The 19,468-nt window shown below is 35.5% G+C and overlaps 1 protein-coding gene and 1 pseudogene across 1 annotated transcript; one reads left to right on the top strand and one right to left on the bottom strand.

Moving 5' to 3' along the window:
• Positions 1 to 967: 967 nt before the first annotated feature.
• On the top strand, positions 968 to 11,812 carry LOC143550532 (CASP-like protein 5A2; annotated as a pseudogene).
• Positions 11,813 to 12,544: 732 nt separating this feature from the next.
• On the bottom strand, positions 12,545 to 16,123 carry LOC143550517 (double-stranded RNA-binding protein 6-like). Its single transcript, XM_077041148.1, has 3 exons — positions 15,731 to 16,123; positions 14,427 to 14,646; positions 12,545 to 13,420 (listed from the first exon to the last, which is right to left on the bottom strand). Exons 1-3 carry the CDS (start codon positions 15,974 to 15,976, stop codon positions 12,612 to 12,614), a joined length of 1,275 nt encoding a protein of 424 aa, XP_076897263.1. The 5' UTR covers positions 15,977 to 16,123; the 3' UTR covers positions 12,545 to 12,611.
• Between the last annotated feature and the right edge of the window lie 3,345 nt (positions 16,124 to 19,468).

Raw genomic sequence — 19,468 nt, 5'->3', positions numbered from 1 at the left:
ACAAATTAAATTAGCTTACTAACTCTGAGAATCAAGTAGTGTAATTGTATATACAACATAGTGTAATTATAGTGTAGTGTAATTACACTACTTGTATATATAATTATATTATCTGATTCGAATGTTTAATTCAGTTTTTTAGTTTGTACATTAACTTTCCCCTACAAAAGTAATCATTTGTTACAGTAGATTAAACCCACCTAAAATGACAGATTTTGTAGGGTAAATGAGTGCGAGAGACAGCCTGAGTACCGACCAGGCAGGAATGACTTGTGTGCCCCGTTCCAAAAAACTTAACCATGTGAGTCCTATCCATGCATTTTAACTCATTACTAGCTGATATTCAATCCACCTAACTTTGGTACACTTAACTTGACATAGATGATTATCACACACTCGATGTGCTGATATGGTTTTATGATACAAAGCTGATCAAAGAACTAGACTCGCATTTGGACGGGTTGGACAAAAGCACGTAGGCAGAAATGGCTCCAACTGAGAATGGGCACGACTCAGTTAGTAGAATATAAACAAAATAGTGTAAGGGCCGAAAAATTCCCACAAACAACCATATTCAGAAAGACAGTTCCAACATTCGATTATTCGAATCCAAATACATGATTTAAAAGAAAACACAGCAAGAACCATAAACTTAACAATAACATATGAAAGCCGATCTATCTGCACTAACTTCCACAAAGATTATACTAAAAGCACATAACAAATCATCAACCAGGCAACATAATAATAACACTTGAATCTTAAAGCAAATTGAAACCACAATTTCATACCTAAATTCAACAATTAGTCTACATATCAGACTTAAACTCCAATTACATATTATATACTTTCAACAATTCTTTATTACACAACCAGGTTCAAGTACTTGCGGATTATTAAAACCGATCGAAACATCATCATGAAACCCTAACTTTCAATTGTAATAGAGCTCGAGACCCATGCCATCATGGATCTCGTAATCCTTGAGAGTAATATGGTCCTTGTAGATGTTGTACCACTTCTGGATCCGGATCTTGTCCGCCCGTGTTCCGGTTTGAGCCGCCACGAGCTTCTTAAGGTCGCCGATGGTGTCGTCGTCGTTGCACTTCACGCGGACCTTCTTACCCAGCGATCATCTTCTTTGATTGTCTTTCGGTAATTCGATTTGCTGATTGTGTGAATGTAACCCTAATTTTTGTGGGATTGTGATTTGGTATCAATGCTTTATATTTGTGTAGTTGTGTGGTGGGCAAGTATTAATGAAGTTATCTTGCGGTCCCTCAAGTTTCCTCAATTTTTAATACACAAATTGGATTTTAATAATCCCAACTAACTGTTCTTGACCGAAAATAATCCCAACTTACTTTACTTCCACTGGTGGTCCCATATGTTAAGCACCGGTCTCCAATGATACAATGAGATATGTTAAGCACCTCAAGGTTCTTTAACGCGTCTAGGATAATTAGAAGCGCGCCCAAATAAACAAACGAACAACAAAGGCTTATCTGCACCCTTCCATCTTGACTGATTTAAACCCTCTTAGATTCGATTTTAAAATTTTAAGACGACTTGGGTTTTTGGGTTTGAAAAATTGATGAATGTAACATGAAGAATAGTGGATAATGGTGGAGTTTTAGGGCTTTAGAGTTTAAGGGAGTATTTATACCCTTAGGCCCTAGCCCATGGTCGCTTAAGCCCAACATCTTTCCCTAAGCCCATTCTCTAACATAAGTCCATATTAACTAAATCTCATCTATTTAATAATAATAAACCCAAGAAATTTAAATAATAAATCTTCTACTTATTATTCATTACTGATGTTATAATATGATACATAACATGTATACAAACGCATAAGTACATAAGATCTATATCTGTATACGAAGCATACCATAGTTTTTTTTATTTGATATATAGATAAATAAGGGCTTGGGCCTCAAAATTTTGGGGCCACATTAAAAAAATACATGTAATCAATGGGATATTATTGTGTACTTTGATTATTAGATAGGTAGTGTTGTTGTTTATTACAAGTATTCCCCAATGTGGCCTTGTGGCATTGGATTGAACCCCTCTTCCTCGCTTATTAACTTTCGTATATGTCAGCATTCATTTTAGTGTGGACCGGCTGTGTAGGCCCAAAAAAGATCTATTTTATTTAGTAGCCCACAATCTAAACTATTAAATATCGCATCGCACTCTATGCACAATGATAAACCTAGTTCTAAATTCCATACTTTATTAGCATCACAGCCTCTGCCGCCATCGCCATCCACAACCCTAAATGGTAACTATTCGTTGACAATGGTAGAGGAAAAGAAATATCGTCTCAGGGTAAGCATTCGTTACTTCTTGTTTCGTTACTTGTAATATTGCTATCTTGTGTGGAGTTATTATTGTGAGAGATATCCATTTTGATTTTATTGTAAGCTTTCGATTTTTTTCATTAATATAGCAGGCTCACTTGTAATCGATTTCTTAATGCAGGGTAGTGAAGAACACAAAACCGGTGATGACATGATGACTGTTCATAGGATTATGAAAAAATATCACGTGCAATTTAACGCATATGGTAATTTTAACATTTACAAATTTGAGATTTCATTTTACGAACCTCTTTGTTTTTCCTAGATAATTATGATCATTTTGCTTGTAGTTGATGAAATTTGAAAATGAAATTTCGAATTGAAAACGATATTTTCTCTTGTTTTTATCTTTCTTCCTTCAAGATCTTCATGATAGAAGGGCGAGTCTTTTTACCATCCGACTCGAACCCTCAACCTTATGGGGAGGGATACCACTATACACACACATTGATGCTATTATTTTATTTGTTTTCTGTAAGTTATTCTTACTTTTTTTTAACTTGATGATAAAAGGAAGTCTTTTTTTAGAACGGCAAATTTACAAATTTGAGATTTCATTTTACGAACCCCTTTGTTTTTCCTAGATAATTATGATCATTTTGCTTGTAGTTGATGAAATTTGAAAATGAAATTTCGAATTGAAAACGATATTTTCTCTTGTTTTTATCTTTCTTCCTTCAAGATCTTCATGATAGAAGGGCGAGTCTTTTTACCATCCGACTCGAACCCTCAACCTTATGGGGAGGGATACCACTATACACACACATTGATGCTATTATTTTATTTGTTTTCTGTAAGTTATTCTTACTTTTTTTTAACTTGATGATAAAAGGAAGTCTTTTTTTAGAACGGCAAGCATATGGACACACTTTTTTAATCCTCAACCTAAATGCACTCCTTATAACATCAATACCCAATTGAGTCATTAAATTCAGTTACTGTGTATTTTTATGAATTAGTAAGGCTTGGATCAGAAACGTGTAACCATAATCATCAGGGAACCGTCAGTAACTCTCAATGATATTGGCTTGCCATTGAGACCGATATGTACTCCAATCCTTTGTGGCTTCCAAACTTTAATTTGTATGTTGTCCTGGTTTCTGTATTTCGTGTACATCTATCTGAAAATCATTATAGTTTGCATAAAAATACTAGAAGAGGTTAACATAGTGTACGTGTATGTTTCTTGATGTCGCAGGAAAAAATGTGTGTCGTTACTATTGAAACACTAGTGGTTGCATGTTTGGCCACAATTGCAAGTTCAAGCATTCAATGAACGGTCTTAGATGACGAAAAATCCTTCATCAACAACCAAGAATAAAATAATTAATAATGAGAATAAGGTTAGCAGTTTCTCATAGCTATTTCTATATCTAAACATATATATAACGTGCTTTATATGGTTGTAAGTGATTTTATCATAAGTAACTATCTATTTTTAGTTGTTGATTCAAGTTGAAACCAAAAGGGGATTATGTTTGATATGGATCATGAGTGTGTTGAATTTAAACCATTATGTATATGTGCTCTTCCAGATATTGGCGTGCTTCATTTTCGTAGGAGGTTGATGAGGGATTAAACTCGAAAAATTTCTTCATCAATATGCCAATTGCACTTATGACAATAATTCTATCTCTTTTACCTATAAAGGACGCCGTTGTAACAAGAAGTCTGTCCACACAATGGAGGTTCTTGTGGTGTAGTTTAATAGAATTAAATGTTGATGGTATAAGTAAGAACCTTGATAATATGTATGTGTTTTAAATAAAATTATTATTTCATGTATCTCATTAGACTAGACTGGTATACACTTCTAAAAACTTTTCATTCGTTATCATTAGCAACGACAAACAAAATCCTTGAATTCATGAAGATGACGATTTAAAAAGAGACTTGTTATGGTGTTGTCTCCGTTGTCCATAAAGGATGCCGTGGTAACCAGCAGTCTCTCCCCAAGATGGAGATTCTGATGGACTAATATAAAGATATTGAACTTTGATCAGTTAGAAGAATTTACTTACTGTATTAAAAGATGAAGGTTCTAATAAAATGGTGAATTACTACAAATATTGTAAGCAGTTAGAGGTCTTTATAATGCAAGAATTCTCGCCGGTTAACACTAAGCAGCCTGCACGTAGACCACTACAGAAGAGATAAAACTGATAACAAATCTTTGTATATGCTAGTCTTCATATGGGTAGCTAAGTTTAGAATAAATTTTAGTTCTGATGAAACCCAATTGAGGTTCAAACTAAGAACATGATTCGTTGTCTGTTTAAACTAAGCACATGATTTGTTGTCGGTTCAAATTAAGTAATGATCATTATAATACTTGAAAAATATTCATATCAACATTGCTTTCGGTTATCATTTATTAGATTTTGTCAATAGATTAGTTATCACTTATCTTTTATATCATAAATTCTTATTCAAGTATGTTTAAAGTTTCAAATACTTGCGTTGAGAAGTTGGAAGTTATATTTCACGCTTGTTATTTCAAACTCTTTGGTTATTCGTAGTTAACAATTTCGAGATCGAAATTTGTTTTAAGAAGGCAAAGTTGTAATACTTAGGACTGATCAACAATAACTAAAATTCAAATAAAAATAACTAGATATCAACGGTGGATCAATGACGTTTAATAACCTTTACTACAGAGAAACTCATAAAACCAACTCTGTTTGGAATTCCATAATTGGCTATCAATGGTCCCCCGTTAGAAAAAACTTAACGACACTAAGTTTTTTCCTAATTTCAAACTGATTTTTAGGGCTTATGATCTGGAGGAGGATATGAGTTGATTGAGATAAAGTTAGCTTAAAACGATGCTCCAGATAGCTTAATTTTTGTTAATTTGAAGTCAAACACCCTTTTTGAAGCACTAATTAAGACGTTTGGAGCATCGTTTCAAGCTAAGTTTTACATCAGTCGACTCATATCTTCATTCCGCTCAAACTCTCTAACAAATCAATTTGAAATTCGGAAAAAACTTAACACCGTTAAGTTCTTTTAATGGGGGACCATTGAGAGCCAATTTGTTTTAAATATGGGACAACCAGTGGGAATAAACTAGGTTTGGTTTATTATCAGCCAATAACTGTTAGTTGGGATTATTAAAATCCAATTTGCCTTTTTCAGTATGAGGATTTATAATTTTAACGAGTAAGTTGCTATGTTTTCTAAAAATTGCATTTTTGTCTAGCCAGTTAAAGACATCCACTTTCACCATTTGTCGAGGAGTATTCTAAAACAAATTGGATTTTAATAAACTTTCATATTTTGCAGTTGATCGATAATAATCTCACCTCAAAATATTTTAGCCACCGGTCCTAAATTTCACACTATTTTTTCTCATTGGATCTGTGTTATAAAAACAAAACAAAAAACTTAACTCCTTTATCCGAATTTCAAATTTGGATGTTTTAGAATTTATGATCTTTTAGGACTTTTGATCGAAAGTATGATACGGATCGATCGATGTGAAGCTTACCTTGAAACGATACTTCAAGACACCCCCTGGTTGTAAAAATCATGTTTAGGCACTGACGTGTAATATATATATAAATTTGGATAAAAGTTCCACACAAATCGGGTTTTAAAAATAGGTTTTCACCTACAACTAAACCATATACGAAAGGCAAGTGTACCTATCGTTTGTAATAAAGTGTCGGCAAGAACCGAGTGTCAATCCATGGATACGGTAATTTTCTAGTACTAAATCTTTGTAAATGACTAACCGAACAAAGAAATCTTGATTTGAGTTTTTAACTAACTAAACTAGCATACAATGAAAACAAAGCAAGTAAAAATACAAGAAACAATCAATCCAACAAAACTACCAGACACGCATCCACTCTACTAATGTGATAACATAGCAATGATATGGTAAACATCATGAATCTAAACATAAATACTAGATTACAATCAAGTAACCTAATACTAACAAATAATCATCATGATGGGCTTCCAATCAAGAATTAAACATAGACTAACTTGTTTGTCAAAACAACAAAGTCTCATAATCAAAGGAAAGCTAGCATGAACAACATTCAAACCACCTAAGATTACACTAAATTAGCTAAACTCATGAATTAAACATCAACTTATGAAACTTTAACTAGCAAGTCATCACCAAGTCAAGAATCATAACAACATTCATCAATTTTCCAATATCAAGTGTAAGGTTTCATGCTCATCAATAATATTATAACCAAACTAATCTTTACTAGTCATTCCTAACTTAGCAATGTAAACAAAGAAAACATGAACATTCAAAGTTACAAACATCTAGAACATAGTTTTCCAACATGAATGTCTAAACATTTGTAAGACTAATAAGGTATGCAATTCTAACAAGCATGAACACCATCAATATCAACTCATAACTTCAACATTTCCTTGAAAGAAAACCAAATTACCATAACATACATAGATAAAAATCACAATAGTAAAAGCTTCAACAATGTCTAGATAGTAAAGGTCTTAGCCCATAGGGCTTAATCCAACTACAATCAATCAAAAATAAGCTTACAAAACATGCTTTTAAATATAGAAATGCAAACCAAAATCAAGAAAGGATTGAAGGATGGAATGATGAATCTTATGTTGGTGGAAGCCTCTAAGAATCCTCTAAAATTGTTGCACTTGGTTGACAGAAAATCCCCAAGACTCCACCCTTGAAATAAGGATAATGGAGGTGTATTTATGCATTCTGGACGTCTGGCACGGGCAGGTTCACGGGCCCGCACGACCGTGCACCAATTTGGAAAGTCAACTCCTTGCTTTAATCTGACCAAAAGTCAGATTTCTCTGTTCTGGCACGGGCATGCACGGGCGTGCACGACCTGGTTATTTTGACTTTTTTCAGCATTAGATCATGCACTGACTTGCACTGGCACATTTCCTGGTTGGCACGGTCCTATGCACGGGCTGGTATGGGCGTGCAGGTCTGGCAGTTTGCTGTTTTTGCCTCCGAAACGCCATCTTTTCATGTTTTCTTTGTCGGGCGGGCGCCCGGACCTGCAAATTCACAAATAACTCAAATAAGTACCTAAAATAATGAATTTGCATAGAGTTCGGGATAAATATGAAGATAATTCGATGTAATAAGATGCACACTTTGTGTTACATCAGGCACCGATTAATCTCTGATCAATCGCTAATCGATACCCCACTAACTAATCGCCGAGTAATCACTATTTGGTTAAACTTGAAAAATTATATATAAATTTTGGTATGCATAGATATATTCGAAAAATTACATATAAATTTCAATATGATTAATTTATATTAATCCTTATCATCTTTAGTCCCTACCCTACCGTTCAACCAATGTCTAGCAAGTTCAACTACACTGGCGCCCCTAGGGCTATCACTTTTACCCGAAACCCAACCCGAAAAACTCGTACCCGAACCCGAACTAATCCGACCCGAAGAACTCGAACCAAAGTGAATCGAGTTGGTTCTCGGGTTTGATTTATAAGTTTCGGGTCAACCCGAAAAACCCGAATAAACTTTTTGTTTTGAAATTAAATATATTTTTAGTTATAATTGGCTAAGTCATAGCCACTAAAGTTACCAGAATCTAGCTCTAATCGAATGCTGTCATTCTACCTATTATGGAACCCGGCCCGAATTACCCGAACTCGAAAACCCGTGAGAGATTTGAGTTGGGTTTTGGGTCAAGATTTAAAACTTTAAAATCCGAAGAACCCAACTCGAAAACCCAAAACCTAAATAACGAACCCAAAGAACACCCCTAGCGCTCCCTATGTATTTGAAAGGCTTAGGTTATTCATACACCAAGTAGGTTATTTAAACACTAGGAGGGTCTATACGAGTCGTATAGGGTCTATACGACTCGAATAGGTGTAGTGTCAAGTCCTTTTAGGTCAGGAGTGTCAGTTTTCATTTATTTGTATCGTATAGCCCCTATACAAGCCGTATAGACCTATACAAGCCGTATAGGGTCTATACGACTCATATAGACAGCATGTCAGTTGCACTTTAACCAGATATTTATAATTATTTTATGGTTTATACGAGCCGTATAGATGATACACGACCCGTACAGACCAGGTATCAGTTTTTCAAAAGCTTAGATAACTCACATGGGCGCCAACTAAAATGGATTGCATGATCAGATATAAAAGTCGTTACCCAAAAACGCTCATGTTGTTCGTATGTTTTTATGTATATAGCAAAATATTTACTTTTAAATTACGTGTTTCTATTTTGTAAACAACTTGTATGTTATTTTTAATATTTTGTAATTTTAAAAAAATCTAAAAAAAAAATATCTGAGTCAAGCAGACTCTATACGAGTCGCATAGGCTCTATACGTCTCGTATAGGGTTTATACGAACAAGAATATCTATACGACTCGTATAGGGTCTATACGGCTCGTACAGACTGCAAAAAGCTGTCACGCTGTCACATCTGTATGCATATTAATAAGTTATGTTTATACGAGCCGTATAGTCTTATTCACATACCATGAAGATGGTGTTTGTATATAACAACTCATCTGAAATTCCAAAATTCAATTCCATTAAAATACATTCGGCGAACAAAACACCCCCAAACGTATTTGAAAATCGTAAATTAACTCTTTTATTATTTTTTTAATAAAAATTATAAAACTAGAAACCCGTATATATTGCAACAAAGCGGCGCCTCCACCGCACCACGTATACGACGTCGTCAAGGTTACTCTCCCGAGTCGTCGTCACCGGCCACTCTACTTTCCCAAAACCACCTTTCACAATCAATTTCAACAAAAACCATTTCCACTTCAACTAATCAATTTGCCCCAAAAATCCCACTTATTTAACCCAATTTCATCCACCCGTACAAATATAATAATGATTATTTAAACCCAACAACAATGAGCAGCAGAAGCCACCCAGCAGTGCACCCACTAGACATTGAAATATCCCAATTGACTGAAATTGCTCCTCCTGCTGCTGCTGCTGAACAGAGTCAGGATGAAGGATATTCAAGGCATGCCCGGTACTCCCGCCAACCTCGCCTTGCGGTTGTGCCAGTTCGGGTTTTCGGCTGTTTCGGTTGCTGTTATGGCTGCCACCAGTGACTTCCCATCTGTTACTGCCTTCAGGTAGTTTATGTATGGTTTATCTTCAAAGCATTGTGTTGGGTGTGTAAATGACCCGAGCCGAGCCCGAACCAGGCCCGTTCAAGCTCTTTCACTAAAGCTTGAGCTTGGCTCCTTTAGTATTTATTAACTAGTTTTTATCCCCGGTATTACATTAGACGCATGGCTCGTTTATTCTTTTTTACTATAAAACTGTTTCTTAACTATAAATAATATCTTTTATTTTTATTTTTATTTTTAGTATATCCCTATTTTTTAGGATTTTCATATCAAATATTTGGTGAGATTAAGTTTAATTTAATGAGATGTTCTAACTTATAGCCCATTTAAGGGCTATCGGGTTTGGTGAGACCCGTGAATTAGGGTCAAATGCATGAGAAGCCTCCCTTAACAAATAAAGCAATCTGGTGACTTGAGTCTTGAGAGGATGTGAGGAGCAAACAGAGAGATTTTAAAGGATTCGTTTATATATATTTAAGATTTACATACATTTGTTTGTATTTTGAGAAAGAAACTTAAATGAACCTAGCTCGGCTCGAGGTCATGTGCAGTACCTTAAACGAGCAAAAGCTCGGCTCAAGCTCAGTTGCGCAATGTAAAATTAGTAAATAGAAGTCCAAAAGACTTATAGACTTAAAATTGCACAAGGGTCTTAAAGGCTTGACGAGCCTAAACATTCTTCCCATACAAGACTCGACCTTTGGTTCAATAACTAAACAAGCTTTATTTGAGGCTCAAGCTCGGGACGAGCTTGATAAGGCTGGGCTCGTTTTCACACCTAGGTGTTGTAGATATGATTAGTTTGCACCTTTTTAGTTAAAAATATTAAAAATTTGGAATAGTGAAATGGGTATTTATTAGATCAAATTAGAATGTTAAACATAATTGCATTAAAAGAAAATAAAAATAATATCTTATATGTAAATTTAGAATTTTAAAGTATTAATATGCAAAAAAAAAAAGATATAAAATTCTTTTTACGGTTAAATTGGGTGGTGTTTGTGTCAAGCTGTCGTCTTCGGGTTCATGTGGCACGAATTTCATGCCAGTGCCAAATTTTCAGGTTCATGTAGGGCTCGACCTGCCAAACCACGAACACGACCCGTTTAGCAGCCTTAGTTTTAGTTGTTAATTGGTGGGCTATGTTCATGTTTTAATCCAAATTCCAAAGAGTGGCCTTTTGTTGATACTTGCATGTGCATTCGATGCGTAGATACCAAATTTGAAGTATAATGGTTTGGAAGGTTAAATGCTAGTTTAGTTGCAATTTGAAGACTTATGCTGTGATGATTTGCATATGAATTTAAGGTTATCAAACGATACTTGTTTTTATGGTGGTTGTACTGTACCTTGTTGGAGCTTTAAGCTTGCAATGTCTATGGAGTCTTTTACTCGCCTTCATTGATGTTTATGCTTTTTTAGTGAAGCGTAGTCTTAGAAACCCAAGAATCGTTGCCTTTTTCACAATTGGAGACGGGGTAATGTTCTTACTTCTCATTATTTGTGCTTAAGGCGGACCCAGAAAGTTATTTTGCCAAATTATTTTACCAGTGTCACCATGTTTAAGTCTTCGGATGGCCAAGTCACTTAATTCCAAAATGTACACTTTAGATCACTTGAAAAATGTCTTCATTATACTAATCCTAATTGCTTAAGACAACTTCATAATCCTACAAATCCTGTTGTTTTTTAAGTTTAATTTATAGACTTTTTATTGATTAAATTATAACGCATCTTATAAGTCATAAAACATCTTATACAATATATATGAATTTTGTGTTCGTTAAAAATATATTTATAAAAATTTTATGTGTCAATTTTAAACATGGGCTGGATCATATCTAATAAAGAAAAAATATATGAAATTTACAACGGTGGCGGTTTAAACACACTGACTGTTATCATGTGTGAACTTGTGTTAACCAACTTTCTTACAGTCGTCTTGAAATATATGGTGTCACTTGAATATTGGATACAAATATGTTATATAAATTTTCGTTTGTCGGGCTTTTACTAAATAGGTCCGCTAATGCCTGTGTGTAAATATCTTGATGCACAAAGATGAGCCTATTTAATTAGGTATAATTATTAGAATTTCTAAAACAAATTGAAACTTATGTTGCGTGTTTTGAGGATGCAGATTACATCAACTCTTACATTTGCTGCAGCATGTGCATCAGCTGGTATAACCGTTCTCATCGGTAACGACTTCAATAACTGTGCACAGAACCATTAAACCAGGTTCGAGACCTCAACGGCTATGGCTTTCGTTTGTTGGTTTGCGGTTTCACCCTTGTTTTTCTTGAATTTCTGGTATCTGGCATCTGGGTGAAAGTTGGTATATAGGCTGAGAATGTTGTGTTTTTTCAGTTTGTACTCTCTATACCTTGTTGGTTTGTGTTGACTATGATTAACCTAATGCATTGACTGATCTACTCTTTATGTTGTTTGTATCAAGTCATTACTTGTTGACTTTTGTTATCCTTAAATCTTTTACAACCAAAAACCAGTTATTTTTTATAGTCAAAAGATTCTAATTTAAGTTGCAATGTTTTAGAATAACCAAACCATTTTATATTGTTCACTTGCATTTATTTTTAATATTTAATGGCTTGGCTAATGGTGTATTTACTGTTGAATACATTATAATTATATACTATATAATTTGAAAACAAGAGATTGTATCAGAGAGTGCAACAGATGATTCTCAAGCAAAAAATGATAATGTCGATTGACAAAAAAAAAACAACGAAAATGAAAAGATCTCGACCACAAGGCCTTCGATAATGAAGGATGACAACGAAATAGTTCTATCATCACGATGACAACGAAGGCGATTTTAACACATAAAAGTTGAGTTTGATCACAAATCATCTAAAAATAACGCTTAGAAGATCTGCACATCAACTTTTACCTTTGTGTAAAACCAAATGTTTGAAGATCGTATCTACTCGAGATCTGAATGTCAAAAGTTGAGTACCGATTGCTCTCATGTTTCAAAATAAACCCTACAGATTTCAATTTTCTCTTTGCACCAAACGGAGCTCGATTTCTATTCCCAAAAAGAAAATATTAAACACGAATACACCAAACGCCTACATTAACTTGCACAACACAAATAACCCTACTCATCAAATTTCTAGCCCCTTCAACCCGCTCTCTACCAATTCGCCCACCTCTTCATCAGGAACCAGCGGACTGATAGAAACTGCGGTTGCATCACTCCCTTTATCTTCTGTTGTGGATGATGACGTGGACGGCAGCTCAGTTGGAGATTTTGAGTCCTCATCAGAATTTGTATTCTTCTTTACTTCATTTGGTGGTATGCAGCTTATCACAGGCTTAGCAACTGCAGAGAAAACTGGAACCGCCTGTCTAATGGTGACCGGCGGTGCTACACCACCACACATAGGCGGTGGAAACCCAAACCCTGGAGGAATGTGACTAGCTGGTGGCGGTCCCACACCCATACGTGGCGGCAGGGCAGAGAAAACAGGAACCGAGTTGCGTATAGTAACTGGAGGAGCAACTCCATGGTGGGGCCGGAAGTGCCGAACTGGGATGTACGGTGCGGCTCCAACACCCGGAAACTTGTGGTGGCGGGATATGGCAGGGCTTTCTGATGACTGAGAAGCGGGTTGTGGCGGCTCATTGGCGGTGGTGACTGGAAACTGCTTTTGAGGTGTGTTTGATAATGTGGTTGGGTGACGCCTACTGGGACCTGTTTTGGGGCATATTAATGGAAGGATTTTTGAGGTAGCGGTTGGCTGCGGTTGGCCGGTAAGTGCTTTGGGTTTTGGGGGAGGAAAACGGATTGGAAAGGGTATACTGGACATTCTTGCCTTTAACCTGAATTTTTGTAAAGCACGGGCCACGGTAACATGCTCCTGCTCCTCAGTGTTCCTTTTTTGCAATTGCAAGCTTTCTGATTGCTGTGTTACTGAACAAATAAATGTTATATATGTTATTAGTATATATCTATAGTTTATATGAACAAATGAATTAACATGCAAAATATACAAACTTAGAGCTGGCTTTCAACCCATTTACTTATAGTTGGGTTGATTTGAATTACACTCTTATCACTAAAAGGTCAAACATGCATTAATAAAATTTGGCTTACAAGAAAACGGGTCAAATCCTTGAGGGTCAAATGGGTCAAAAGTAGCACCTGCTAAATCATTTTAATTGAAAAAATGGATACCGATTACCAAGTGAGATAATTTAATTTTTGCTTTTTATTTATAAACTTGTTTTGTTTACTGTGCCTCAGGTCAACCCAACTAGGCTTGCAAACAAACTCAATGTTCAGTGAACCGTTCGGCGAGAAGTTCGCTTATTTAAAAAAAAGAACAAACATTAATAAAATTTTTTGTTCATTTATTTAAAAAAAAATCGAACAAAAGCATGCCTCATTCATTCATGTATGCTCGTGAACCTTCGTTTGCATCCGTTCACTTATGTTCATTTATTTTCAGTCGTTTACAACTTTACATTCATTTATGTTTGTTAGTTTACATTTGTAATGTTAGTTAATATATTCATTTAAATGTTTATGCCCGTTACAATATCGTCTAGTTTTAATAACTTTTTAAGCCCAACATATTGTTCACGTTTACTTTTATTTGGTTTTAGCTCATTTATGTCCGTTCATCCATCTTCAGCAGTTACGTTCGTTCCTGAACCGTTTGTTTTATGCTGTTAACGAACGAACACAAACACTTTCTTCACCAACAAACATGAACAAGAAAACCTCGTTCATTTCATTGATCGTGTTCGATCATTTGTTCGGCTAAAGTTAAACGATCAAATGAACACGAACATGTCCCGTTTGTGTTCGTTCGTCGTTTACAAGCCTAAACCCAACCCATACCAATTACTTAACTATACCGTCTTTATTAATAGTAAATTCTGCATCAGACATCAATACAAATTGAATGGCTTACAAAATTTTAGAGATGACCAAGCTGACATGGCAGCATTCTTTTCAGCTTGTTTCTTGTTTTTGGCGGGCTCTCCTGTAAATATACAGCCAGCTAATTCTACAGTGCAGGTGAAAACGGGGAGATGACCGAGGCCCGATCTTGAAGTTGTGTATCTCGGTAGAGATGAGCCGACTCTTTGAGATACCTCCTGCAAAAGATTCTTGTACACCCCTGTCTCATCCTGTCAAATGTCCACCCAAATTTTAGTTAAGAAAGTTATGCATGCAAGATAAATAACAATGACAGACTGACAGTACAGGTTTTCAGTCGTAAAATTTGAAGCCACATTGCTATAGTACTGTCCAGCAGGTGAACCTATTTTAACAGGCGATTTGTTTAAAACCCATTTTGTCACAAACCTAATTGATACTTTTTTAAAAAGACCCTTTTTGACCCGAACTCGTTTTGCTAAAAGCCAGTTTTGACCCAAACACGTCACTACCCGCCCGTTTTGCAGGCTTCATTGTTTAACGCCTGCACCGTGGGCAAGCCACTTGATGAATGCGTCAAGGGGTTCCTTCCCCCACCCGACAACAAGACCTGACTCAATTTCCTTTGTAGCAACATTTAACTTATGACTTATGAGTCTGAAACTGTCATATACATCACTCTGTGCATCTAAATTATAAACCATAAACCAATGATCTCCGTAACCACCATAACAGCACTAATCCATGATGGTGAACAAAATAGGGGTTTAAATAGTAAGTTAAAAAATCCACCAAATAATTATGACATGATTGATATCCAAATCTAGTGGTGAGCACTGAGCATAAACCGGGTAAAACCCGCGAGACCCAACCCAGATCATACCTGGTTATTTACAATACCGTAAGTTTTCGGGTCCTAAGAATACCATTAAACGGGGTCTGACTTTACATAAACCAGGCAAGACCTGTGAGACCGATCAGACCCATTATTTACAATAGGGTCGGGTCCGGGTCCTGAAAATACCACTCGGGTCTCGCGGGTCTGACCCGTTTGATGGGTCAGGTCTCGCGGGCCTGACCCGTTTGCACACCCCTATCCAAATCTAGAACCACTACATTTGCACAACCCGTTTGCATAAACAGGGTCGGGTCTCGCAGGTCTGACCCGTTTGCACACCCCTATCAAAATCTAGAACCACTACATGCCTAAAATGATTCTAAACAACAATTATAACAAACTTCAAATTTCCACAAATCCACAATCATCAATTTCATAATAACCAAAAAAAACACAAATTTCAAATTTACAAACCCTAGAAAGCATCAAACACTCACCAGTATCCTAGCAGCCAACGAATTAGACGGACCATGACTCGCAAGTTCACTAAGAGCAATCTCAGCAGCAGAGTGTTCTGCTTGCCTCAACGTTGTGCAGTAATTAGGGCTTTCATACGTCTCGCCGTTAAAATTAACCGCCGCCTTGAACCGCGGCGCGTGGTCGGGACCTTCTCGTATGCACGTATACGACGGTAAATTGAAGCAGCTCCTTTGTGCTAACTCCTGCAGCTGGTTCTTATACATCTCGTGAACTCAAAGTTGTGAAATCAAGATTCGATTCGTAATGCTGGTCGTGGGTTATGGTTCATGGGTTGTGAAATGGCGATTTAAAGGTTTCTAGGGTTTTGATTCCAGTGACAATGCATGTGTGTTTAGAGAACTGTATGCATATGTTTGAGGTGTGTGTATAGAGTGAGTGAGGGAAAGAAGCAAAGTGTTTTTTAGTAAATTTTGGTAGGAAGCAGTCACCCTCAAAATACCCGCGCTACTAATTTTGACATTTCAGGCCTGACTTTACTTTTGGTTTTCTGATGATCGGAAATGATGTAAATTGTCTGGAATATAAAAGGTTTAATTTAGTGGATATAATTAATGATAAATAGTTTAATCATTACGGATGAAACGGTTATATAAAGTGAATGATTATGCGTTAAAGAAGTCATCATTGTTAAACGTCTTTATATCGTATCTATATGCCTGTATATTAGATGGAATGACTTATATGACAGTGTAGATCGTGTACATTTGATGATTCGAGGATCTGAAGCAAGGATTGTTTTTTAATGACCATCATTGGATTTAAATTTACCAGAAAATAAAACGCTTAATAAAACGTATACAATCAATATACAAAGTTATAATTACAATTGGGGTTTTTAATTTTAAAGGAATTAATAAGGAAAGAAGATTAACTTCTTTTCCTAAAGTATGTATATGCATAATCTCCTAAAGTATGTATATGTATAATCTAGATCCAGATTGTTACTATTTATTTTTTATAATGTGAGATCTGTAAATACTCTTGACTTCCAATTCTTTTTTCAATGGTATCATATGTTAGAAAAGGTGAAAATTTATGACATCAAGCAAATAGTTAGGATTGCATAAGAAAAAGAAGGTTTTCAAAGGGATAAAAAAACAAGAGATTAAGGATTGAATAAGAAAAAAAAAAGGTTTATTGCTTATTATCTGCAGTATATACTTCTCTATAAGTCCGTTTTTGGAAAAACAAAAAATACAAGAACAAATGTATAACAAAAAAATAAAAAGAATAAGGTTGGCGTTCATCGTCTATCATTTCACGAACCTCATTAGCAACTAAATACGCTTTACGCCCTCCGATCACCTCAGCCTGTTTCTTCCCATTTTTTCCATATATAGCTGCAACACCAAATAACATTAGTTTTATTGCATTGCAAACATAGTTATATATGTTTAAAAAAAATCAATCTGTGCACCTTTATAGTAGGCATTTTCTGTGATTATAGACCAAATTTACATGAAATTGCACAAATTAGTTAAAATGATAATATCTCCAAATGATGTTTGATGAAATTGAACCAAATTGACAAGCTGATATGGGACACTTCACATCAATGCAATAAAACTTTACCCTGCTTTTAATAGCCAAATATATTAATATGTGAAATCGTATCACGATGATTATAAACTGTTTAAGAAAGGAATAATATTTGACCAAAACCTTGGGTGATAATTAGCAGCCAATTTTTCCAATTTTAGTTTCAAATATATACATTTCCTGCACCAATTTGCCATCCTACAAACACAAATAACATGAACCACAAGCTAAATTTTACTGTTACATAACTAGCTTATTGCAATTGAAATTACGCATGTAAACCAACCAAATGTTTACGAACAGTTTGTAAACCATTTGGCGGGAAGTTCGCTTATTCATTAAATAAACAAACATGAACACGCATCTCATTCGTTCATTTATGCTCGTTAGTTCATGTTGTTCGTTAAATATATATAGTTAAATTTTTAGATCATTACAACTTAATCTAGTTTTAACAACTTTTTACGCCCAACGCATTTATATCTAGATTTGGCTAAGCTATGCCTGTTCATTTATGTTCAAAAATGTTTGTTTGTTGATATTGTTAACAAACACACATAGACGAACAAGAGCATATTCATTTTCTTAGTGAACGAATTCTTTCATTTATGTACGTGAATGCTTGTTCATTTATGTTTATTGTTTAAATTCGTTCGAATACATTCGCTACTTTCTATTATTTTGTAGGAAAATTATATATATAGGTTACCATAGAGTGAGATTTAAAACCGACCGTCCGATAAAAATCCAAGATTGATTTTCAGCCCTCCGATAAGCCTATAGTGAAATTTAAATCTGACCGTCTGATAAGAAACAAGATTTATTCTCGGCCCTGCGATAAGATTAAAAAATCAGTTACTTTTTAATCACATGGCAGTTTTGGTGGTTGTTACCAGCGGTTACCATCTCCGTTCTATTCGCCCTCCTTTATAGGAGGTGTTAAGAATGCTTCATATCTGGCCGTTATATTCAATATGCTCTCAGACATATTCTCTGATCTCCGGCGCATTCTATACCCGTTTGAACGGTTTTGTCGATTTCATTTAGCGGTTTCTGTATTTTTCCGTTGTTCATTGATTCCACCCCCAAATCATTTACGGTTTACGTGGGTTTAATTTGATTACATTTCATGAAGTTCCGTGAGTTTGGAGCCGCGAAGACGTTCTATTGGCGATTTGCAGAAACTTAGTGGTTCATTATCCCTTCCACATGGCAGTGGAAAGGTATTATCATTACTTGATAATAATTTCAGTTTTGAATTATATTTGATGTTGCTTTTGTAATTAGATTAAATCATGATCGTTTGTGTTTTGCAAACTCTTATGGTTGCTGTATTTGATGAAGGAATAGCTGATGACGAGGCTAGAGTTTGCAGGAGTCGATTTGGCATGCGGTGAAGACCATTAGTCTCATGTTGTTTTTTTTAATCTCAAATTACAATTGAACGATTTGTGATGCTCTTTTTTGTTCAGGTCAACGTTTGGGTCATATTCTTCTACTTTTACTTGCGTGACCTAACAAACTTTTTGACAATAAAAATCATTTGGAATTCAGATGATTGTGGATAACTTACAAATTGCAAGGGTATTCATGATTACAATTAATGCCACACCACTTTTATTTTATAGAAACCTTCGGCTTGGGTTTGGTTGCTGAATAGTAGTTAAAAATGCAATTACACTTATTTTTTGTCTTCAGTTGTGTTTTATTTTGTAGCTTCATCAGCAATGTGAAGATAGGACTATTCTATGGTATGCTTATTATTACTTAGCAAGAATATTGCATGATAATGGAGCACGAGGTTTGACTCCGGGTGGTGGGATTCCCACACTAAACTGGGATGCTTTAGCTGAAGTTGATGATGTTGCTGGGGCCACTCGAGCAGATGTTGTACCTCTAATACTAGATCAACTTTCTACAAAGGCTATAAATCCTGATCCTGATTGTAAGTGATTATTTTTTTCAAGTGAAATCATATACTTTAATTGTAATAAACAAGGCAGTGAATTCATCGAAACAGAAAGCAAGCGGGCAACAAGCATGACCCGTTGAACTCGGGTAAGTAACTCCACAGCTTCATGCACGAGGAAACCAAAAGTGATTATCTATTTTAATTTGCAATGTGGTATCACTTCTAGTCATTTGATATTATATAT

The sequence above is a fragment of the Bidens hawaiensis genome, unplaced genomic scaffold (assembly GCF_021521415.1).
Source record: "Bidens hawaiensis isolate Kalapana, Puna unplaced genomic scaffold, B.hawaiensis_p1.1 tig00016045_1, whole genome shotgun sequence".
Lineage (NCBI taxonomy): Eukaryota > Viridiplantae > Streptophyta > Magnoliopsida > Asterales > Asteraceae > Bidens > Bidens hawaiensis.
The sequence above is the reverse complement of the archived record's forward strand: the minus strand, read 5'-3'. Positions and strand labels throughout refer to the sequence as shown.

Coding starts and splice junctions, on each gene's coding strand:
- LOC143550517 (XM_077041148.1), bottom strand. CDS start 15,976: ATGTATAAGAACCAGCTGCAGGAGTTAGCACAAAGGAGCTGCTTCAAT. Junction 14,647..15,730: donor CGTTGGCTGCTAGGATACTG/GTGAGTGTTTGA, acceptor GACATTTGACAG/GATGAGACAGGGGTGTACAA. Junction 13,421..14,426: donor TTGGTCATCTCTAAAATTTT/GTAAGCCATTCA, acceptor TTATTTGTTCAG/TAACACAGCAATCAGAAAGC.